General features: G+C 30.7%; 1 protein-coding gene across 2 annotated transcripts; it reads left to right on the top strand.

Annotated features, from left to right (window-relative positions):
- Positions 1-2,092: 2,092 nt before the first annotated feature.
- Positions 2,093-22,982, top strand: LOC117215804 (octopamine receptor beta-2R-like). Of its 2 annotated transcripts, none has more exons than XM_033462279.1 (3): positions 2,093-3,084; positions 5,172-5,402; positions 19,233-22,982. In XM_033462279.1, the coding sequence occupies exons 1-3, from the start codon at positions 2,093-2,095 to the stop codon at positions 19,321-19,323; spliced, it is 1,314 nt and encodes a 437-aa protein (XP_033318170.1). In that variant the 3' UTR covers positions 19,324-22,982. The 2 variants fall into 2 exon arrangements, with proteins under 2 accessions (XP_033318170.1, XP_033318171.1); XM_033462280.1 differs by having other exon boundaries at positions 5,172-5,427.
- Positions 22,983-26,173: the final 3,191 nt, after the last annotated feature.

The following is a 26,173-nucleotide window of genomic DNA, read 5'->3' as shown; positions in this document are numbered from 1 at the left end:
TCCGAATGATTGTAATGGATTGAGTAGATTAAGCAAGTAGTACAAACAAATCGAATAAAGTGGGTCGTCTAGTGTGCTTGATATCTCTCTTGTGTCGAATGCCTCAATTGAGTCGACAAGAACTTCAATATCACGTTAAAATACCGTGAAACCATCCCATTCAATTCGCTATTCGTGTTACGGAAGTCGTGAGAGCTATGTACACATAAATCCTAAAAAACGATTACTTTAATCAAAATTTCTTCTGTGTAAAAATGCAATTCAATCAATTGGATAGATGATTGAAAGGATTGAAAGGATAGAAGATTTTTATTCATAATATTTGTAAAACCATAAAAATGCCGATACATACGAATAATCGATGCGATTTGAAATAATTGGAGACAGAAATGAGAATTACTCATGTTTGATGTATTAAACTTTAGAAATTTGTTGTAGTCACGTATACAGAATATTAAAAAGTAAGGTCTGACATATTAAGATCTTACGATTAGAATGCTCTCTGAGTGGAATGAAAAGTTCTTAGTTAACATCGAATTTAAAACCAATTTCTTTGCAATCTTAATTATCTAACATTGAAACTAAAATCAATTTTTTTTACAATAAAATTTAATTTTATTGCTTTGAAAGCATTTTATGTAAGTCTGATAACAACGCATAAGGTGTAAATGAAGTAAATGTGAAAATACAGTCATTAATCATCAACATTTATAAACACTACGGAAGAATCTAAGTATTAAATAGAGATTTGCTTCATTCTTTAAATATTTGGACGAGTATTTCATTCTAGATATTTCATGTACTTTATGTACATTCTATATACTTATCCATTTTATATATTCTATATCGCTCGAATTTTTGCGTATTTAAGTTCCTCATAACTGCTTAAACATTCGTAATCTATCACCAATATCAGAAGAAATCGTAGAAATAATAGTAAATTATGAACTTTTGAATTTTATTAAACTCATTAATTAACAATTAACAATTTTAAACACATTTTATTATAATATATTTTAATAAAAGTATTAATCTTAAAATCTATGTTAATTAAACATATATCATCTTCTTTCGTGAATATTACAAGGCTTTAAACTCCTAACTTTTAATCACACTATTTTCCAGACTCCAAGTGAATCAAGAAGGCGGTTTTACATAATGTAAAATCTGAAGTCGTGTTTAATACAATAATTTAGCTATTAAATTAAAAATTAAATCAAAATTAAATTTTTCATAAATAATAATAATACATAAAATAAATAAGAATACTTGAGAATATTTTGAAAAAAATTCAATATGGAACGAGAATTTTTCTTAACAATATTACGATCTGAAAAATTTATCAAAATAATATAATTAAAATTTGTCTATTAAACGGTATTAGATATATTTCAAGTAATTTCTAATGTTTGATCTCCCACTATTACCGTCCCCATATTATTACTAATAGAGTGATTACTAGATTGCGGATTCTTGAGAAATATAATTTTTTATATTTTATTGAGAATATAATTTAAAAAGTAGAACCTCGCGGTAGAAAATTATTCTACTTACTAAGTATCATAGAAAGCACTATACCTTGGATATTTTATATATTTTTTCATAATATGAACATTGTACGTTTTTGCAACTTTTCATCTTCTATAAATGCATAAAAATCCGCAATCTAATAATTACTATCGAACATTCATTGAATATAAAACTTATCAAAGTCATCGCTAATTCTGTATTTAATCTCAATTTTCCAGGTAACCGCTAACAGAAGCCTCGTGGAATGTAAAACCGAGGTACCAAGCTCTTAGGTCACCGCACACGATTCTGATTAACTCTCGAAGCCAAACTATTCGAGCAAAAACCTTGGAAGAAGCAAACGGTGCACCCGCGTATCAGCGATTAACGCTGGCAAGCGTCCCAGGGTACAAGGAACTTGGCAAGAGGCATCGCCCTTTCCCCGTCGGGAAGATGAAGGCTAGCCTGGTACGTCGGCTCGTTGGCACGTCCGTGACCTAAGGCCACCCGTCGAGTCTCTTCCGGCCAGAAGAAGAAGGAACAAGGTCAAGGGAAAACGTACGGTTTCGTGCGGCGGTCGAGTATGACGACGATCGTGACGAGCTCCGAGTCGACGGAGGTGGTGTCCTCGATGGACGTGACGACCATCTTGAACGCCATCTCGACTGAGGACAACCAATTCGCGAACAGCAGCTACTCGAACTATCAAAAGTGGTCCGTACCTATAACGATCGCAAAAGGCTGCGTCTTAGGCTCCATCATCGTAACCGCGGTATTTGGCAACCTGCTGGTGATGGTGTCCGTGATGCGGCACCGGAAGCTACGAATTATCACCAACTACTTCGTAGTTTCGTTAGCCTTGGCCGACATGTTAGTTGCGATGTTCGCCATGACGTTCAACGCGAGCGTTCAAATAACCGGCAAATGGATGTTCAGCTATTTCATGTGTGATGTCTGGAATTCGTTGGACGTGTACTTTAGCACCAGTTCCATCCTCCATTTGATGTGCATCTCGGTCGATCGTTACTGGGCGATCGTCAAGCCGCTCAAATACCCTATCATCATGACCAAGAGGCTAGCTGCTTACATGCTGCTCGCTTGTTGGATTATGCCCGCGTTCATCTCGTTCATGCCTATCTTTATGGGCTGGTATACCACAGAAGAGAACAAGATGCATCGACAGAAGCATCCTGAATTATGCGAGTTCAAAGTGAACAAGGTGTACGTAATATTCTCGTCGAGTATCTCGTTCTGGATACCATGCACTATTATGACCCTTACATACTTCGCCGTGTTCAAGGAGGCGAGTAGGCAAGAAAAACAGATGCACAGCCGTATGGGCAACGTGATGCTGTTGAGTCACAGGCCGAGTAAAGATTTGAATAATTTGAACGGGGAACTAAATAGTGCTGGTTCCTCAAAGACGCTGACATTGAACGAGATCAGCACCGATCATCTGCATACTCCCACCAAAGATAAGAATATCATGAAGATGAAAAGAGAGCACAAGGCTGCCAGAACGTTAGGCATCATCATGGGTACCTTCATAATTTGCTGGTTGCCGTTCTTCTTGTGGTGCGTGTAAGAATTCAGGAATCCAGAATTTCTAAAGGATAACCCTATTTCTTAATCTTCTATGGGCGAACAAATTTTCATACTGCCCATAGGAAAGCTGAGTTATTTATGTCCTTAATCTTTTCAATGTTCTAGATTTTTAAAAAATGTGAGAAAATATTGGAATACGTATTCAAATTTTTGCTATATCGTATAATCAGTTTTAGGTCAAACTGTTTAAAACTTGCTCCGGGAAAATTTTCATGAGTGAAATTATGCAGGGTTAAAATTTAATCTTTATTATTTTGTATTTTTCTTTTGTTTCCTTTGGGCAGAAGCACTTAGAGCGATCTTAAGAGTTCACGGAATTGTTGGTTTCTGTTAAATTGGTTATATTTTTGTACGGTTTATTGATTTAATTATATCGTGCAAACTGAGAAAGATAGTGACGCGCATCGCGCTCAATTAATGGGTTTAATTACTCTTGTTAGAATAAGAAAACACAACTAATTGAATACAGTAGGAGTGACAGATCTAGGTGAAACAAAGTTTTTTTTCCGTTTTGTTAGTAGTCTGATAATGAATATTTTTATTTTCATTTACTTCATCTTACTGTTAGTTTTTAGAATCACTTTGCTTTATCAAATTAAACAAGATAATCTGATATCTTTTTCTAAAAGTATATATTATTAGATTGCAAGGATTATCTTTTCATCTTTGAAAATCATGTTAAAACCATAATACTATGTTAGCAGTAAAGAATAAAAAAGATATACTTTTAAAAAATAAAAATTTGTATTACATTGTGCTTCTCTTTCGAGATCATTGAGATTAGATTTCACAGTTGTTAAAATATTGAAAAACTAGAAAATAATATAGAATCGAAGGAACTATTTAGGTTTTTTCATTCTTCACCCCCTCTGTGTATTTTCCATTCAATTCTTTAAAAGTTATCAAATAACACGTTCCACGATAACAGAAAAATCGTTTTAGCAGTACTTTTAGTTCAGATGAAAAATTGAAATCAGGTAAAGACAAACAGTTAATCGGCTAACGTTACTATAAAAAACAAATGGTTAAAATTATGAAAATCGCAGTTTTTCATTCGGCCTATATACGTAATAAATCTAAAAATTCTTACCTACATCTTTCGATGCCTATCGCTTGTTTCTGCATCAACCGATTTCGATAAAGTTTTCAGTATGTACATATGTACTATGTTGGGTCAAACTTCAGAATAGGATTTGGGAAAGAAATAACTTTCATGCTTGTTTGATTTCATGTTATAAGTTCATACATATGTTAGAACTGAGGCTTAGGATATGGATTATGATGAGTTACAGAAAGGATCAACGCGTAAAAATTGAGTTTTGTTATCAAAGTAATAAGTCCATTATTAGCTGCCACGTACGTCCGATCTTTCGATCTCTGATTACTTCGTGTGGGGCCATGTAAAACAGCGAGTGTATTAGAATAAACCAGGGAAACGTGAATAGCTGAAGAAAAACGTTCGTGCAGAAATTCGAACATTAGAACCTTAGACATTAACTATTGTTATGAAATATGCTGTCGAAAGAGCCTGACTTTCCTAGGCAATAAGTGGAAGGCATTTGAAGAATGTTATCTTCCACACATAAACTCCATATTACAAGTTTTAAATATTGAACGATATCGTTATTCTGAATTTTGACTCAACCTTATATAACTTACATAAATCTACAAAATGTATTGTTTAAATCTCCATTAGGTACAGATTGAGACCAAAAAATTGTAAAAAGCGATCTTTATTATTTTCTTCGCGATTCCAACTGATTGGAATTGTTTCAACATACTTACTACTTTTTATCTAATAAACTAACTCTTTTAATTTCTCGAACAAAAAAAACGTTAAGTCGTTTAGTCCAAATTGAAAACATTATTCTGGAAAAAAAATTCTTTTTTCGATTGAAATGAAATCCAAATTGAGAAATTCGAGGCTCGCAGTAGGGTTAATATATTATTTCTGTTTCTAGTGTCTCAATTTTCAAGTTTGTTCGAGGTTCACCGAACATGTTAATTCAATCGTTACGAACGAAATCTTCGCTGAATCCTGAAATCTTTGTTCACAGGTACGTTATTACGACACTGTGCGGAAAATCCTGCCCATGTCCCGATATCGTTATCGCAATACTTTTCTGGATCGGGTACACAAACTCAGCATTGAACCCGCTGATCTACGCGTATTTCAATCGCGACTTCCGAGAAGCGTTCAAAAATACGCTGCAGTGCGCGTTCTGTTCGCTCTGCAGACGAGAGCCGTCCGACCTCGAGGCGCTCGATTTCCGTCGGCCGTCCCTAAGGTACGATCTGGTCTGACACGTTGAGGTACGCACTATATTCTATCGCTTTTTTCCCCTTTCCCCTTTTTCGTCTATTTAATCCTTAATCGAATAAAACCTTTTCGAGCCTTTATTTTTGTACGAATGAGATAGATTGTCTGGATGATTTGACGAGTGATTTACGAAAGAACAGAGACTCACGAAAGTATTCGATCACTTCTAGGAACTTTTTATGTATACATTATATAAAACATTTCAAAATTTTATAAACACCTTAACGAAATACAACCATCGTGATTCTATTGGTAAAATTTGAAACAGATCTGAAAATGTACATATACAGGGTGGTTGGTAACTGGTGGTACAAGCGGAAAGAGGGTGATTCTACGCGAAAAAAGAAGTCGAAAATATAGAATAAAAATTTTTCGTTTGAGGCTTTGTTTTCGAGAAAATCGACTTTGGATTTTCGCTCGGTACGCGTGCGGTACGTTATAACGGATCTCACCGTAGATCGTTGTCTCGATGGAAAAATTAAAAAAAAAAAGAAAAAATAAAAAAAAATTTTTATTATATGTTTTTGACTTCTTTTTTCGAGTAGAATCACCCCCTTTCTGCTTGTACCACCAGTTACCAACCACCCTGTATATAGCGAGATTATCTTTTGTTTAATTGTTGTTGATGTTTGAATTGAAGGTTCAGTGTTTGAAATTGAATATCCTAGTATTCATGACAATCATTAATTTTTCAGTAAGTGTATGTTCACAATAAATATCCTGTGACATATTCTACATTTTCAGTTCTCTATATATTATATTATATATCATATATTATTTCACATATTATCGTATCCTACTACAGTGCTAACGAAATTTAAAAAATTTTCGTATAATACATATAATATATTCATAAAAAGACCCTGAGAAAAGTACAAAATTATTGTTTATATGAGAAATCCACTTGTGAAAAGAGACGGTAACTTTAAAATAGTCTGGAATAAGATCCTTTTTACTTTTAAATACTTATGAACATTTCAGCATTGATTTAGTGCTAAATTGGAGTAAAGTATTCTGTTTAAAAAAATTAGCCGTTAAACAAAATGTAATGACATAAACTATGATTGAAAATATAAAAATTGAATATACAAGTTAATAAATGTAACTAATCTGATACACTTTTTATCAGTTATTCTTTAAATCTGTAAAGGTGTTAAACAAGTAATGGCTTTCAAGTAATAAAAGATGCAAATTATAAAATTGAGACAATTGAATTCCTCATTGAATTCCTCTTGAAAATCTTTTGGCATTTATATCATTTGTCAATTTCTCTATCATGAAAGAGGAACTTTAAATAGATTTCGCGCAGAAATTAACTCCGCACTTGGGTAAAAGTAGAAGAATGTCTGTAACTGCTGACCACAAATATTGATTTATTAAATGAGTATCTTGTAAGACTCTATACGGAACGTGCATTAAATAATAACTGTAGAATTTATAAAACAGTGCTAACAGCTATTTTGTTATACATGTAATAATATATTTATGTAAATGAGTATGTATCTCTTAATGTATGAATGTATTAAATTCAAATGGTTTCTTTATCAATAGCAATTACAACTTTCCAAATTTCATATTAAATTTAAACTAGCGAGTTATGGAATATTAATATATCATATTATATATATCAGCAAGCTGTGTTGTTTGCCCGTCTAAAAGTATTTATAAGAATATTTCTCATGTATCCGATAGATCAACATCCACAGTGTTAACTACTAATTGTTAAGTGTACGTTAATAGTAAACGAAGATTTAGAACATAATTGAAAATCTAGAACAGATTAAGGGCGGTAAAGAGTGAATCATTTCCAAAGTTATCATCAAAGTTGGAAGGAACCATAGTAGTTAAACTTTTCTACCTCTATTTGAATATTCAATTTACTAAATTTACTCAACCCAATTCTAAGTCTACATTCAATCTTTACTACATATTACTTCCTAAAAGAGTTGTCGTGAATTATAGAACTTGTTTAAAACTTTAAGTACATATTTCAAAACCATTTCGCATTCATAAAATAAATAAATAAACGTAATCGTTTTCGCTAGAATCTTGCAGAATAATTTCAGTAAAAAGGCTCATAAATCAATTAAGTACACAAATATAATCTAAAATTGAAATAGCAAGGAAAGTTCATGCAAACATTTGCTTAATGAATTTCTTTTGAGTCTACGTGCATCTTATGCCGATGACGACTGATTCAACACAACATTCCAGACCTTGTTTATATTTCAACCAGTCACAGTCAAACTCGCGATGAAGTAGAACTGTACGTAACTTGTTTGTGTCTAAGAAGTTTATCACGCGATGCGTGTTGTTAACGTCATAATTTGATGTACTTTCAAAGATCTGTGGTACATTCAATCCGATAAACGTGAAACAAAATTCTGGAAACTAAAATTATCACTTCAAGGGTGATTCCGTTATAAACGAACAAACGGGAAATTCAAATAATTAATTTAATGTAATATCTCGAATAATTAATTTTATATTATTGTCAGATAGGGAACATTTAAGTTTTCGTTGTAAGAATAAAATTTCATATTCCTTATGATGATGATGAATTTTAGTCGATTCTAATGTCTTATTCGCCTTCTAAAGTCACATTATACACCTCGTCTATAAATATTAGAACACTACTGGTTTCATACAAAAGGTAATATCTGATCTACATTAACAATGTAACGATTAGTCGACCAGAATTACTTAGTTCATGCAAGATAACGATTCGGGACATATGTGTAATAAAACATTTGAGAAGTTGTTTCTAATATATATAGAGAAATAGTGGATTAAGGACTATAATATTGAGGCCAATAACCTTTGATCTAAATTTTATTCAGAAAATTGCAAATAGATTAGTTAGAAAATTCAACGAGGTCTGTAAAAATTTGAATGTAATGAAAAACCTAATGATACAAATATAAAGATTCCCTTCATATTCTAATGTTAAGTATCGCAAAGCTGTAACGCTGTAAAGTTCTATCAATTTTATTATGACTAGCCATAATATTGACTACTCATGATCGGTGGTGTTTAGCACGTATAATACAAAATACAAAATACAAAATAAAGTACTTTAAATAATTTTCAGTAACTTTGTATGTTGCCTACAATCCAATGATTTTGAAAACATACACCATTAAAATGTAAACATAGAATTCAAAATATTTTAACGTCTCACGTACTAAGCATATACATTCCTTTCACAATCTAACTTCAAATAACCTTCCATTCAAGACTCAAAATCTAGCCAATCGTTAGTAAGATACACATTTTGAATTAATAAATTGCTACTATATGGACATCTACGTAGCATTCACCTGTTAATTTCAAGTTTTGGAAATAGAACATTTTATATGTATCGACCTAATAATTATCCTGTGAGACTTGACCTCATCAGTGTAGTCGAGTCGTAAAAGTTATTGAAAATGCAGAAACAATTTGTTCATCCGTAGTCGCAATAGAATTATATATATATGTCGGAGCGGACATTAGAATTAGGGTTAGGGGCGTGAAACGAATCTTCGTTTGGGTTACACGTTGTCGTTGTGCAATAGAGAAGACATCGGCTAGTGCAAATACGATTATTATAGAGCCGGACAAGTAACCGTGGTAGTTAGGCACTCGAGAAACTAATGACAATGATCCTAGGTTCAATAACGAATCCGCGGTCGACGGGATGATAGATGAACGTACTCACAAAATCTAAGTCGGATGCGTGATATTCACTGGTCGTAAAGGGTTACTCCTTTCATCATTGAGATCGCGAACGAGAATGCCTTTCCTGTCCCGATGATGCCACAGAGGAAAACTATGATGGGGTGTGTCTAAGGACACGAGATCATCGGATTCGTCGAGAAAAGTCTTAGTTCGGAAAGTGAGGGAAATGGACGTTCCTGTTAATTGGTTAATTTCTATGTTGGTGATTCAAGAAGGATACTAACCTGGAAGGAAAAAACAGATTCCCCGTATCTTTCCGTAGTAGGTTGTAGATTTAATGACTGTTAGAACAAAGACTGTTTGTCCGTTTGAAGGACCTTAATTAACAAAATCTTAAGATTTATAGGGGGTCCTCAAGCTAGCTGAACATGTACTGTTAGAATGCATCGATATCTGGTAATCATCTTGCCCGAAGAATAGGGTCTGTGTGTGGTGAGCCGCGAGACAGAAACCGTTGGAATGTTTACTGTCGAGTGCCGCTATAACTATTTCTTTTAAGGAGAGCTATACAATTACTCTATACCTCTATTAGGTAAGAACGTTCATCCCGTGACTGCGGCTACGTTCAGCGACTTGCTGTCGCCTCAAACCCAAGCTCACTATCACAAATCTCGGACAATTATAATCGAGCTAAATTATAGAGACTAAAATATTGGAGATTTTCCGAAGAATTCCAAAGGAAAGGACCCGGTGTCCTTTCATCTCTGACATATACATATACGAGTCGCCTTCTGTTTGGTAACGAGATCAATAGTGATTTTATTCTTTGTTGAAAATTACACCCCACGTGTAACTTATTGCATTTAATTGCGTGATTAGGATAATTACAAAAGTATCATGAGATTACACGTTCGTTATTACGCTTCGTGTATAGAGTCTGATTTGTCAACTCGGAGAATATATATTTTGATATTTAACTCAATTGATTATTTATTGTGTGTTATTGCAGTGCTAGATGACAAAATGAACAATCGTTTCTATTTAATTCTACAATTTCTTTCAAAATGGAGCTTTTTTTATCAAAATATAACTTTGAAAGATAATGAAAAATACCAAAAAATTTTGTTTTGTTTTTTTAATAGTATTTATAATTAGTGTTTTCTCTTTTACATAATATGTGTAGAGTAGTATCTTCGGTATTCGAATTAAGAAGGAATTGATTGAATAAAGAAATGTTTGAATAGTACAAATTATTTGCTATGCGTAATGGGTTATAAATTTGATAATTTGTCTGTAAATATATTTGTATAACATCACGATTCATTGTAATCTTAGTACTACAAGTTTAGATCTACAATTTCTCAAGACAGTTTATTTTTATTGATTTATATTCTTCTTCTCGTAAATTCTCTATATAATCTCGTAAGTTCTTTACCATTCTTTTAATAATAAACCTATTAACTTATAGTGTGTATTTAGATATACTATATTGTATATGTATTGATTATAACTATAATAATATAATAAATATATATGGAGGAATAGATTACATATGAGTGATTCTACAGAAGTGAGAACTATTTGACAGTGATTTTGTCCACAAATTTTTTCATTTAATTTATGAATTGTAATAAGCTTCAGATATGGTAGAGGATATATTGATATTGCTACAAAAACAGACTAAAACTTTTAATAAAAAAAAACTTCATTTTTATCAAAGAATTAGATAAAACATAATTAATTTTCTCAAGGATTATATATAAAATTTCTATATCTAACATCATACATTAATAATTTCCATAATAACTTCCAATCTTGTCCTAATATCGGTCTTGATAATAATCTGCCAGTTAAACTTCTTTTTTTCTTTTTTTTTTATTTACAAGTACTTTACAATCAATTCTCGCATTGAGAATTTTGAGTAAGTTTCTCTGGCGTGGCGCAGTGACATGGCCAATTATTTATAATAAGTTAATAAACTTATTAACTCATTATAAGTAAGTATAATTTATAAATAAATATAATTTATAAATAATAATATTATAAATACGTAAATATTACTTATTAGAAATATCTAGCTGAATCTGGTGCTTAGGTCTAACGGATAGTGTTTTCTTAGCCTGCGGATCTGGTCCGACCTATTAAGTAATTTAGTAATTAGGGGATTTCGATGTTTGTTAACTCCTTTGGTATATCTATTACTACATTTTGTTATTTCCTCTTTAACTGTGGGTATCTTGAGGTCGCGATGTATTGCTTCGTTGGTAACATACCAGGGTGCATTTATTAGGGATCTTAGTGTTTTCGATTGGAAGCGTTGAAGTATTTCAATGTTAAAATTACTTGCCGTATCCCATAGTTGGATTCCGTAAGTCCAGACAGGTTTTATTATGGTTTTGTAGAGAGTAATTTTGTTCTGCGCGTTTAGGTTGGAACGTCGGCCAATGATCCAGTAGAATTTTTTAAGTTTAGCCTTGGGTTGCTTCGATTTGTCTGTGATGTGTTATTTCCATGTTAATCTCCTGTCCAGAGTCATGCCCAGGTATCTGACTGAATCCTTGTTAGGAATTGTTATATTGTTAATGATCACCTGTGGGCAGGTTTGTTTCCACAGCGTAAAGGTTACTTGTGTGCATTTGTTTTCGTTAATTTTGAAGCCCCATTTGTGAAACCACTTTTCCATAGAGTCGAGACATCGCTGGAGAGTGGATGATGCGATTATCGGGTCTACGTGAGATGCTAATAGCGCTGTAAATCGGCAGTGTAGATGGAGAACAGCAGGGGGCCAAGGACAATACCTTGGGGTATGCCTGCTTCTATTGGAAATGTTGTGGTTGTGGCGTCTAAGTATTTAACCATGAATTGTCTATTAGTTAGGTAGGACTTAAGGATGGAGTAGTAAGTGTGTGGTAGTATTTTTTTGAGTTTGTATAGAAGCCCTTCATGCCATACTTTGTCGAATGTCCGTTGAATGTCTAGGAATACCGCTGAGCAATATTTTTTCTTTTCTAAATTTTGGCTGATATTATGTGTTATACGATGGATTTGCTCTATTGTCGAATGTTGCTTCCGAAAACCGAATTGATGATCTGACAGTGTTTTCAAGTCCTCTAAGAGTGAAAGGATTGGATTCGTCAGCATCTCGAATAGTTTTAATAAAGTAGGTAGAAGACTAATTGGGCGATAGGAGCTAGTTTCGTGTATTAGTTTACCAGGCTTAGGGATAAGAGTAATCAGTGATATTTTCCATTAGGATAATGTTGAAGGCGAAGAATTGCATTAAAAATTGATGTGATGGACACAATCCCTTTTATAAGAAGTTCCTTGATTGCTTTATTACATATTTGGTCATGCCGCGATGCTTTCCTGGGATTTAGGCGACGGATTAATTCTGTAACTTCTACAGAAGTGAAGGGTTCAATAGAAGGGGACATTTGGAAGGGAGAGTGCAGGTATTCAGTTATTTCCGCGGCAGTTTTGGAGAAGTAAGGTTTAAATACGTTAGATAGGTGATTAGCAAACAGGTTGGCTTTTTCTATAGGGCTATGCGCCCAGCCATCTTGCGGATTGCGGATAGGAAGGATTATTTGCGGGGGACGCGTGAGTTTCCTGGAAGCCTTCCATAGTGAATAGTTGGTGTCAGTTGTAGGAGACAGATTGGCGAGATATTTTTGGAAACAGTCATTTTTATAGTTTTTAATGATTTTGGTTAGATTCCTAGTTGCGTTATTTAGTTTGGCGTTTATGCTATTCAAGGGATTTTTGCCTCTTACTGTGGTAAGTCTGCTGCTCCATTGAATATATTTAGGCCAGTTAAACTTGAAAATGAAAACAAAAGTAATTAAACGTAAAACAAAATTAATATTTATTAATCATAAATTACTTAGTTATCAGTCTTGATAAATGTCAGTTAAACTTAAAACAAAAATCATTAAATTTTTAAAACTAACGAATATTTATTCCTTACATACACAAACAAGTGATCAGTCCTGCGTTCTTTATTATAAACTAAAACAAATAAATAGTACATTTTATTTTCTAACCTTTAGGACTAAATTATAACTTTACCTAAATAATGCAAGGCATTCTTTAAATATCTATGTGACATAGATACAATCGACACAGACTTTTATCTTCTAGTGCTCTTAGAATACTTCTAGTCCTCTATCATATTTTTTGACAGGAGACTGAAATCAGGGAACTGAGAATTTTGAGGTTAAATATTAAAAATTCTCGCGCGGTTTACTATTTCATTCATTAAAAAGGAAGTTGAATGCCAATATTATATTTATGTTACGTTAAATAAAATTTAGTAAAAATAGTAATCTTAGAATATAATACGAACCAGGGGACTAAAAAGCTAATTGCAACAGGTGATTGCCAACGATTTTACAATATTAAGTAATCAAAAATGGCCACTTGTGAAGCGATAGAGCAGCACTAATTCGCTTGATTAGTTTTGACTTATTTCACGTGATTTCTTTCTTAATACCACAGATACCGTTTCTTTTAAAAAAATTTCACGGAGAGGGAACAGGGACATAAAAGATTGTAGATGTTTTTTCCAATAAAATGAAGTCAATTAAAGTAAAAGATACATGTGAATGATAAATACGACTATTGTAAAATATATATAAAAAGGAAAGACTAATAAATCATTTGATATTCATGCTCTGGAGATAGATTGTAGAGTAAATTTTGTAGGCATAGAACTTCCATGTAAACATGGCAGGAAACTGAGAACTTCACGCATAAAAGGTAATTTTTTAATATAAATAAATTAATTTGATAATTCTTCATAGCTCGCCTATGAATTTACAGTTGTTATCTTTCTCTGTCATGCAAATATAATGCGTTTTAACGCTTTTAAAAGCTTTCATATGTGAGAGTCACAGAAAATCTCCATTTCTGTAAAATCACCCACATGTATATAATTATAATATATATATAATATATTATATACTTACTCATATATAATTATATTTTTATCTCAATAAAAGTTAGCATTCGTTTTTCCAAAAGCATCTACTTTTTATTAATCCCAAAATGAAAAACAAACATAAAATCTTCGGAATTCAACATTTTGACGCGTTTGATTACTGATGTTGATATACCGTCACTCATAAATATCACAAGAGAGTTAATAAACCATAAGCTTAAATTATCTTCTGAAAAGATATTGGTACTAATGTATTTTAACTCTTTAGTATATATACCACTACATATTTTTACTGTTTATAAACATTATTACTTGTATTAAGTTCGAAACTCTTTCTATTAGTTTTATATTTCAGAAATGGAAGAATCTGGAAACAAAGAGATTGCCCAATAATAAACTGATTCTCCAAAATTTGATAATTACAAACGTCGACGTGGAATGATATGTTTATATGCTTTTGTGCAGTACACATATGTGTAAATATATATGTATCTACAGAGACTACAAAAAGTATTTGTAAACCATTATACATATATATTTACATATCATTTTTATATTAATTAATTAGCTCCATTAAATTATAATTAAGCTATATTAAATTCTATATTATTTAGTAGTACTTTTATATAACTACAAAAAATTGATATTGTGAAAATGAAATGTAGGATCTGCTAAAGAAATGCTTCATTAAAAAGCAAAGGCGTGCGCAAGTACTTTTTTATAACCACTTTATAATGACTCTACACTTTTTAAATCACGTAAAAATGTAATTTTCTCTATTTATTAGGGATATACTAGTATCGGTTAAACCGACTGTCAGATTACTTTTATGGTCGACGACTAGCTGGCAAAAAAGGCCGATTAATCGGCCCTAAATTTTTAGTATATTTCTTGTAGTAATAATTTACCATATTTATTGATAACTCGATAAGTCATAGAAAGAAAAATACAATGTTCTGTCTTTACTGGCATTAACATAATTTTTATATTTTTTAATACGTAGTATACTTACTTATAGGCACATATTTATGTGTAGCATAATTATTACATAAAAGATTAAAAATAATAATGAGTATTTATTGAAATAAATTAAATAAGTACCAATTAATTAGGTACTTTGGTCATTATTTCTTCATTTTATCGTAACAAGTACTTTTTAAAATGAAGAAACAAGCCATAATAAAATAACCATAGTAAAAAATGTTCGAAAATTTTTTCTTTGGGCGCGTAACACTAAACAATCATAAACTTGACGAGTTTTGTAGTGTTATTTGAAAATAATCGGTAAAGACAAGTAGTCGGCCGATAAGCCAGCTTTTTGAAAGCTGATCATTCGATTAGTCGGTTAGTCGGCCAAAATTCTACTCGATACATCTCTGCTATTCATATAATTATGAAATAAGACCAAGTTGCATAAACTAAAAATATTTCCAAATTATAATATATAATCTAAAATAGTAAAACGAAAGGAATATTGACTAAAAGTGCTGCCTTCAAACAGAAAGTTTCTTTAATATAGACGGGCTACCCCGTTTCTAAGAAAAGCAGTCTCGTCGATGTCTCACCCTTTTTTAACTATTCATCCGGATTATTTAGAGCTTGGAAATCACTACAGAAATCTTCAACACCGTTCAAGTCAAAGGGCCGCCATAAAATGGGATGATTAGATGCGGCCAGGGAAGAAAGAGAAGGACATTACTTTTAATTTCGTGCGGTGAAAGTAGGACGAGTTGAGAACCGGATGCTCGACTTTTTCACACGAATGCGAGCGTAACTCAAGGAACGCGTACTTTTTCCTATCTAGCGCATCTCTCTAACCCTCTCCTAAAGTGAATTTTCTCGAAACAAGAAAAGGAAAAGAGAAATGAGGACAGCCTCGAGCTTTTTCGAGCATTAAAGGCTCGATTACGAAATTTTTGCTTGATATTTTAATAACCTTGAAACAAACGCACGATTTCAGCGTTGCATTTCTGTGTATTCTTCGAATTTTATTTTTCTGTTTTGTCTTTACTCTCGATGAAGCATTTTTATCTATTCTTATTTTAAATTATATTTGTTCCAAACATACTATTAATAATTAATAGATTATAATTAATAGCGGATGTTTATACATTTACGGAGGATTTAAAGATAGAAAACTGTATAACATTTACATAATTTGTTATAATATTTGATGGATGAAACAAATTTTTCTATAGTTAACATTGCTTTTAACTGTATTCATGAAAATACGAATTTACATAAATATCCGCGGTCTAGTAATTAGATTGTTTAAAACAATTTCGATCTACAGTTTAAAACAAGTGATGAAAGAAAAGAATACTTGTATAGAAATGGTTTTTCTTGGCCGGTTCCTTATCATCAATTTCATTTAATACCAATTCTGCTTTTTTGAATGAACTGGTTTTGTTAAATGTTATGCAGATAGATATACTTCGTGTACTTAATGTATTTGAAAGTTTAAACTTCTAACTAAATTAGATTTAGTTTTATATAAATAAAATTTAATGTATTCGTTCGATTTTTATTTCCATAAAAGTAATATTTAGAAGTTTCTACGCAGTGCTAATGCTAAATTTGTTTAACACGTGTAATTTCTTACGTCAAACCATTTTTAATACTGGCAACCTTGAAAATATCTTCTTAAAAATATGTTTGAAACTGTAATAGTAGATCTTTTTCATTCACGTTATATAATGATTTAGCATTTTGCATCAGTCACGATACTACAGCATTGAATAGCCAATTCTGATTTAAATAAGTGTTAATGGAATCATAATCAAAAAGATAGATTATTATTTACAAATTGACATTATTGAATAGTATTAAATACTGTTAAGATAACCGAATTAAAACAGGTGCTTCGGTGTAAAATTAATGAAACGATATTAATGATAAAATATTTACGGCTAATACTTCATTAGGTTCTAACGACCATTGAAAATTCGACTGTAAAGCAACTGCAGTATAAAATGAATTATTCGGGAGCTGCGCATAACGCGAACACATATCAGCAATTTGCATTGGCGGAAGTAGATCGCGTTTGAGTCCAACAGTGTTAGAATTGTAAAATCTTCCTTCTAACTAAATTGTATCTTCTTTTAAGGTTATGATATAAAGAGGTAATAATTATAAAAGTACTAGATGTTATATAAATGAATCGATTAGAAGTTAATACAATCTCTAAATATATTTGATTAAATTTAATTTAGAGTTAGTAATTAAAGACATAACGATCGGTAATGTAAATAAAGAACAAATAAGACGAGTCGAATATTATCAAACCTATCATTCTATCACTCAATGTTACTACATAAATATACGTATAATCAGGACAAATTAAATTAGATAGAATCAAGTTAATGTAATGAAACATATTCGTATATATAAAAAGACAACAAATGATAATTTTCATAATTTATACTAATTTAAAGCATTAATGCTGTGATGCGATTAATTTATGAAAGAAGAAATTTAACTTAATTGAAATATTGATTAGTAGTTATTAAACAGTTCTTTGCATTTAAAGAGACATTTCACAGAACATTTCCACTATTTGCATAATTACGTTAATTGATTCTGATACAATTTGAATGACATTGATAATTTTATCACTAAATCATAATATTGAAGAAAAATATCAAAATATAGTGGAAGTACATGCATATCAGATATAATCAATCAAAATTTCTACTTTTTGTGTTTGCAAGTCAATTACAAGAAGTGACGAAGATAATTCAATTAAGTTCAAGTAACGTGATCCAAGTACACCAGTGTGCATATCATGTTTTACAGGATTCATATACGTTTGTTTTATCTTTTTGTATGACATGTGCATAATTTGTATGCTATTCAAATTTGTAAATGAAATCACACAGCCAAATTTAAATAACAAACATAACTATAACATCTATAATTATACATATATTATATTTGTATATTACATATATTTAATATTTATATCTTATATACATTATAGGAATAGTTTCATAATATTGTAATGAAAGTATAAATACATAATGCAATTAACATTATCAATTTATATACCTAGTTGACAATAATGATAGATCATAATAATAATTGAATTCGTTTCACATATGAATGTGATAATTGAGTATAGTGAATTCGGATAATGCATCGATATAATTTTGAAGATGCAAAAATTACAGAGCGAAAGCAATGTGATATATGCATGTATGTGTATGTATGTGTAATAACTTACAATATTTTCCTCCTTCTAGAATAACATGTTTTCTTTTCTTTGCAAATGTTTCTATATGCGCATAAAAGTTCCAGCTCTCAAAAATGTATTTTAGAAAAGAATATCATTTTTCTTCAAAATATTTATACAATATTCTCTTATGAAATTAAAGAATAGTTAATATAGAATGGAACTTATAGATATAGTTAATAATATATGAAGACGACAGATAAAATGTATTATATAATTTTCTTTGTGGAAATTTCCTAATTTTTATGTTATTTGGTGGTTGAATGAAGTGCTTTAATACAGTAGTACTTCATCTATTTGAACTTGTTGGGAAACAAACAACTTATATAATTGGAATTTATACAATAGGAGCTCACCAATTTTGCCGACTACCTAATATTTTGCCGTCACATAATAGGGGTTCATATTCAAATAACTAAATTCAGCCAGTAAAAATTCAGTTAATCGAGCATTAACTAAAATTCCAACAAATGAAGTACTATTGTATGATATAATTAAAAAAGAGGAGAACAGTCATTTAGGCCTGAAGATATAAAATTAAACGATAAATCTACAAAGTTTTGTATACAACAATTATGGAAAACTGTCAACAAATAAAAAAGGATTTATGCAATAATTTACAGGCTAATAATATTAATAGTTCATAGATTTTTGTTATATGAAGTATTAGCTACAATTTTACGTAAAATTTATCTACTAAGTTAGTTCAGTCATGTAAGAGGAAAACTGAGATTGGTTAACAACTCCTATATAAAAAGCGAAAAATATAACATTTTCCCCTGTGGTCTTCATATAAATTTAGTCTGTGTCACAAAGAAACAAAAAGAACAACTAAAATCCTCTTGATTCCGTCAACCCAAAATCCTAAACAATAATACTTGCAAACAAACTATCCCAAATCTGGAACCGCATGAACATCGTCGAAGCGAACAAAACGTATTGGTGCCACTGTCTTTTTTTGCTTGCAGGTACGACGACCGCACTAAGAGCATATACTCGGAGACGTACATAAAGCACATTGACCGACGAAGATCGAGCGAGTACGGTAGCAGCCTCTGAGAGGAGAGCGAGTTTATACTGTGAACTGCATCCGTAATGGAAAACAAAAAGAAGAAAACAAAAAGACACGCATAGATACGTACACACCCACCTAATTATACATCCGCATTGTCGCCTACACATGCAACAAATAAAACGACGCGTATAATCGTCGACTATATACGTAACGTGTAGCCTGCATCGAGAGATTCTTCGCCATCTTGCCAACAATTCACGGAAGACGAATCTCATCAAGTAACTCGCGTTTTTAAACATATTTGGTTACCTCGCGTGCTTACGGTTTCAACACAGTGCTCGTATATTAAATCATGTGCATTTTGGATTGCTTGGTAATGGATAAAAGACTTTTCAAAGGTTTGCTTTAAGCCCGGTGCACGCATGTTTATTCAGTCAGTTGAAGAAACATTCAAAGATATATTCACAAAAGAGACATTTGTATGTAATAAATCTGGCAAGGATTATGGGAATGGATAATCAAAAACGTGAATCAAACACGGTCAATCAGCAATTAGCAATGGTGCGTATACACCGCCGGCCATAAGTATTAAGACATCAACTGATATTTAGTACAAATTGTATACTTCTCATTGCTTTTATTTTCTAAATATTTTGTTATAGATCTATTATTTTATTCATATTATGTGTGCCCTCTAATATAAAGTAGAATAATATTTGATAGAGCTTTTCAATAGATATACTGACATAGGTGTCCTATATATAGTAATTAATATTATTATAGCTGATATTTGTGGCTGGCAGTATATATTATCATTTTTAAACCTTAAAGTTTCCTATGAAACTATTTATTGAAACGTTAACATATTTATATTTTAGCCACATCTTAGGTTCCATTATTTTCTAATTTACCTCAAAATTTGTCATATATGAGAATATGCCGAAGCCATGCAGAAAATAGTAGTCAGTTCCTTCGAAAGAGTCACAATAACACAGATACCGTTTGAAACATCGAAACCTCAAAACTTCCTAAAAAAGTAATGATAGAGGAAGAAACTAAATTCAAATATTTATCACGCCAGAAAGGAGACATTATTATACAAGACGGCTGAAGAAACCGGTAGCACGCGTGGCCAGAGAACACAGAGGCACGAAGATCATATACCATCGCGAAACGATCACAGAGATGCACACTGAGGGCAGATAAACGCGCGGTAATCGCGTAGGTCACATCGCATTGCCAATACTATCGATACTATTGTACTTTTAAGCGACATTCTCGCGAAAAGAAAGGCACGCGTATCACGCTGGAATCGATCGATCGATAGATCAGGGAACGATCTTGGAGAAACTTACAAGAAACCATGTTTTGAAAGGCATGCAAGAAAGAAAGAACGAAGATTTTCTTCAAAAAGATGTCTTGTCGATTCGTTAAGCTCCTCAAGACATCTTCGCCTAACTTTTTTTTCAATTCTTAAAAAAACTCTGTGTCGTATTGGGTGGCCAAGTGTGCTGTTCGATTCGTAGATAACTCGAATTCCACTTGAAATCGTTTGTCAATATGATTGAAGAAGTTACAAGAAAGATAAATTATAAAGAATAATGAATTATCGAAGCTTCGAAGCAAGTAAATGTTTATTAATGTAATGGATTTGATTGGCAGCTCGAGAGTTAATATGTAATATATTTAGATAACCAATGAAGTCGACTACGCGGTTTTATAACCATTTATTCGAAGACGAAGTGAATAGAATCGTTTTTAATAGTGAGAGCTCGCTGTGCCTGATGTTAGGCGGTCGATAATGAGATTCAAGGTTCGATGTTAAGTAATAGTCGACTTTAGTGTCGTTTCTGACCTATATTCGAAGAAAAGACAAAAGAAATGAACAGTGTAGTCTTTGTTATTTTTAATGCAATTAGTATTATTGCTCACCGATAATGTTATTACATGACACGTTGCATGACATGATCCCGACGTTTCAACGGTATTGCGTATTTTCTTTTTCTTAAAAGAAAATTATGATGTGATATATAATTCCAAAGTGATCGTCGTTATTGTTATCGTTATTGTTTGATTAGTGCTATTCATCGTCGAAAAGCTATTTATTTTGTTGTTTACGCTTTGGAAAGGCGCCGTGTTTTAAAATCGTTGGTAGTAGATGATCGAGATAATGTTGGTAACCGATAACATCGGAAAAATTGTTTTTTAATTCTTTTCTGTATTTTATTGTATATTTTATCGTTCATTGTTGTTATGATATTTTATGTAGAGAATTTATAACATGTTGCGAAGATTTTTATAGATTTTGTGATATTTTTATTTTTTCTTCATTTTATAGTTGAAATATGTCTTCCTTCGAAGAAAGTATAATGGCTGCTTTTAAAATTAAAATGCAATACATAAATAATAGCTCGTTAAACTTTCCCGTCGATTATTTATTTAATCTTATTCGAAAAAAATATTGACCTGTTTAATTATGTGTATATTGGACTTAACAATCAAATTTCTGCAGTAGCATCTGTATAATCGGACCATGAATGCAATTCGTTTTAATGTTAGTTCAAATAACGAATATTTATGTACAAAAAATATATATTTTTTATCGTCGCAAATTTTATTTGAATATTAAGTATTATGTAGATAATTAATTAGATGATGTGATTATAGTCTTTGTTTTTCTGTCAGGAGTATTTATTTATTTTTCTTGTACGGTTAATAATATTTGTTTAGCTCCTAGTCATCTAAAAAATAGCAACAGCACAATTTTACAATTATATTAAACTATCAAAATATTCACACATTCGAAAATAATAAAATTTCCATTCGGCGAATCTAACGATTTATGTTTCAAGACGTTTAGGATAAAACATGAATAGGATTTAAAAGATTAGTAATAATAATAAACATATGACCATCTATTGGTAAACCAAAGCAGCGAAATCCTATAAACGTTTAATAAAACTCTAAATATTTAATAAAAGGCAAACAAATTACGCTTTATCCAGAATAAATTCACCAATAACATAATACCATTTCAATTCGAACATTTTGATATTATAAAACATTAATATTTAACTCTCTGTGATCAATATTTCCTGTTAATTTTAAAAGAATAAGAGTTTATCAATATCTAAATAGATCAAATCGTTATGTTATAAACATTCGAATCTTAATAAAATTTTCGTTTCTCGAAATTTTCGAGAAGAATGGCCCAACTTTTACGCAGGACGTAAAACGAGTCACAAATCAATTAAAAAGCCATTCCCTGTTGTGGACTGAATAATTCACACTGTAAATTAGCGAAGGCACCCTGAAATCCCCACGCGAAATTCTGCATCTACGCCATTTCGATGTACCGAAAAACAGTTTGAATAAGGAATCTTGAACGATTAAATTGATAGTAAAGTGTGCCATTTAATCGATAGAAAAAGGTCGATTTGAAATTATCGAAAGCTCGTACTAACATAATCAAAGGAGCTTTTAAAAATAAAGATAAAGTCGAGAGATATTGTACAATGCAATAACTTTTTTTATTAGAGTATGGTTAGGTAAGATTTCATTATATTTTAATTCGTCGATGTGCGTGTCCTTTAGTTGTTAATTGATATTAACTCATTGTCAGTGGAATATTTCGTTTAATTTATGCTTCGTTAATAGTCACGTCGATTGATCAGCAATAAATCAAAGTCTGATAATCTTATCTATGATATTGTATGACTTTTTTGTCTTTTGTCTCTTCTAATGTTTCTTCCTTTTTTTTTTTTTTTTTAATTTTGATTCATCGTTTCTCTGTGATAGAATTCGCGTATTAACGTCCGCTGTAAATAATTTGTAAATATATGTACATCGTTTCAGTAACGCGATAATCGATAGCCAGAAAAAAGCTTTTCTCTCATATAAACGACTAGTGTTTAGTTTGTAAAAAAAATGGGCTACGTGTCAACAATTGCATATGTAAAATAAACCAGCGATGAACAATGTGTCGGAAGAAAATTCTGTATCTAATATTAATTCACGAATTTAGTACGTTGAAATGCGTTTTCGTTTATTTTTTGTTATGGAGTTAATGCTCCAGGTATGATTATTTCTCAATTGTAAGATCGCGAGATAATTTAATTTTATTTCATGTATGAATTTATAATAAGTTGTCGTTTTTTTATAATGTTTCGATGTATTAAGAAAACTTTGTTACTTTGCTTCTTGTTAGTTTTGTTAATCTTGGAAACAATTAAAGTTAATAAAAAGAAGTAGGAAATTTATTATAATATTTAATATTTAATTTTAATTTAATATTATATAATATTTAAATATTTGCGTTATGAACGAAGTTTCAATTTGTTTTATTAAGTACTTTTAATTTGATAATTTACATGCTCATGTTGCATTTTTTGTAAATTTTGATGACCATTTGTTTCTAAAATATCTGCAAGGTTTAATATTAAAGAAAAATTTGCTGCATACCTATGCATACATATCTCACATGTACGTGAAATCATTTTTAGTGAAGAAAAGAAAAAATGTGTTCTGAAAAAATACGTTCTGGAACCTTTTTATAGTTTCATATTCATTTCTTGTATTAGCCTGCCAAAAATAAAACTTGATTATATTTCAATTGTCAAATATTGTTTTCCTTCTTTTTATTAAAGTAATATACTATGTATTTTACGAACTAATCTAAATAGGATAATATTAATATTACAAGTAATATAATTAAATTTAATCCTTTTTAATTAATTTCAATTCGTAACAAATATATGTCAACGCGCATCATATATTTTATGATAAAAATATAAAGTTTAAATGAATGAAATGTTGACAATTTTAATGATATACAGCTCATTATTAAAATAAATTAACTAAAAAGAAAATAATTGTTCATAAGGATTTGAACAATTTTAATTAATTATTAAATTAATAAATAAAATGAACATTCTGTTATTATTTCTGTTATAATCAGAATACAGTTCTTTTATTCGACAATGTTAATAGCAATCTTTATTCCGTAAAAATTGCAGGAGTTTAATCAATTCTACTTCTATGAAGAATTAAAATCGCAGTTGAATGAGACACACAGATATTTAAAAGTAATATGAAACGGAATATAAAAATAGCCTTACTTCCATAAAATAATAAAGCGATTTGGAGAACGCCTCGCAAATATGCATTAATTAATGATTAACTCCCTTATTAGTGAAATTTATAAAAAGAGAGAGATTGCCTCAATACAATCATTTAAATGTTTAATTAATTACCTATTCATCGATCTCCATTTTCGTAAAAGACTCGCGAGATAAAGGAAACGAAAAGGATAAAAGAACATTATACAATTTTTTATATATTTTGAAACCTGCTAAAAAATTGTTTAATTCGCAGTAATAAAATACTCGACGAATCTAATTTCTCAAAGAAATAAATTTTTTGGTAACTTGATTATTATTGTTCTTTTTTTAATCATAAATTTGAAATAAACAAAATTTTATTAAAAATTTTGATATAGTTTGTTACTCAAGTCTTGGTGGTTTATATTCTTTCATTTATGATAATAAAACACACGACAAATGTAACTTTTTTTAGCATTCTCCTTTCTAGCAATTCTTGCAAGCACTCATTTTGTTCATCAATTAAAATACAAGAATTTTTATTTATAAATTTAGTATAATAAAACGTCTGGTTATTTAAAATTTTAATATGATTTGTTTCTCTTATTTTTAAAACCTTTCTCCTGAAATTTATTTTGCCTGAAATCGTGGTGCGTATAATAAGCTTACAGCGATTCCTTGTTTAATACATATTAATGAAACGGGTGACAAAAACGGGTACCCTTACGGATCAAACAATCAAGTTCGCTGACTGGCTTCATAAACGAATAGACGCAATACGACGTCGTCTTTTATGAGCTCTTTACGACTGTATATTGCACATTTTATACCAGTTATTGGACAAAATTTACACTGTAGTATTTCATATGATTACTGATTGACCGGAAAGAAAGAAAAGATTTGCAAGTCGTGTTTGTTGAATATTTGGATCGAAACTATTTTGGTCTGAAATTAACGACTAACCAGTTGAAGTGTGATTTCGTGTATATAAAACAAATATATCTATATTTTTTAATTATTCATATATCTCTCTGTTCATTAATTGAAGTTTTCAGTTTTACAGATTTGAAAATTTCTTTCAAATTTTACTTAATTTCAAACGAAATAACCGATATTCTCTAGACGGTAAAGTCTTAATTTTCCATTTACTTTCTGTTATATCATAATTTTTCCGATATATTATATATCTTTTTTTAAATTAAGTAAAGATTTGTTTAGAACGACTAAATGTTTGAAAAAATTAATCTAAAGTTTTCAGTACCTAATATATAAATATTTTATGAAAAAATTAATTTAAAAATTTTTAATTCTATTTCAAAATTTTATGATAATTTTCCCAATTTTTATAATCGAAAGGACAACGAATGTATACTTGCAAGTTTTTATAAATTCCTTTTAGTTTAACATTTGAATTAAAAAAGCTCGAAAAATTAGTCGAAATAAATGTTATTGAATTTAAAAAGAGTTGAAAATATTCGATAAAACATAATTTGTCAACTTTTCAATTTAATTTCGATTTACTTTAATTTCGTTTCACTCTCACCTTAATTTTTTCAACTGTTTAAGGCCAAAGAAAGTTTAGAATGTATAGAATAGAATATATATGTGATACTTGTAAGTTACTTGTAATATGTTAAGTCGTTTTAGTTTAACATTTTAATCTAAAAAAATATCGACTATTTTAGACTTGAAAAAATTCTCTCGAAAGTCTGTTCAAAAAGAAATATAGAACTCGATGAAGGATAATTTTCTAATTTTCTAATTTAATTTCGAAATTTTAATTCCATAACAATTT

Source organism: Bombus bifarius, unplaced genomic scaffold (genome assembly GCF_011952205.1).
Source record: "Bombus bifarius isolate JDL3187 unplaced genomic scaffold, Bbif_JDL3187 scf7180000009825, whole genome shotgun sequence".
Lineage (NCBI taxonomy): Eukaryota > Metazoa > Arthropoda > Insecta > Hymenoptera > Apidae > Bombus > Bombus bifarius.
This window is presented reverse-complemented; position numbering and strand designations above follow the sequence as displayed.

Coding starts and splice junctions, on each gene's coding strand:
- LOC117215804 (XM_033462279.1), top strand. CDS start 2,093: ATGACGACGATCGTGACGAGCTCCGAGTCGACGGAGGTGGTGTCCTCG. Junction 3,085..5,171: donor TGGTTGCCGTTCTTCTTGTG/GTGCGTGTAAGA, acceptor CTTTGTTCACAG/GTACGTTATTACGACACTGT. Junction 5,403..19,232: donor TTCCGTCGGCCGTCCCTAAG/GTACGATCTGGT, acceptor TTTTGCTTGCAG/GTACGACGACCGCACTAAGA.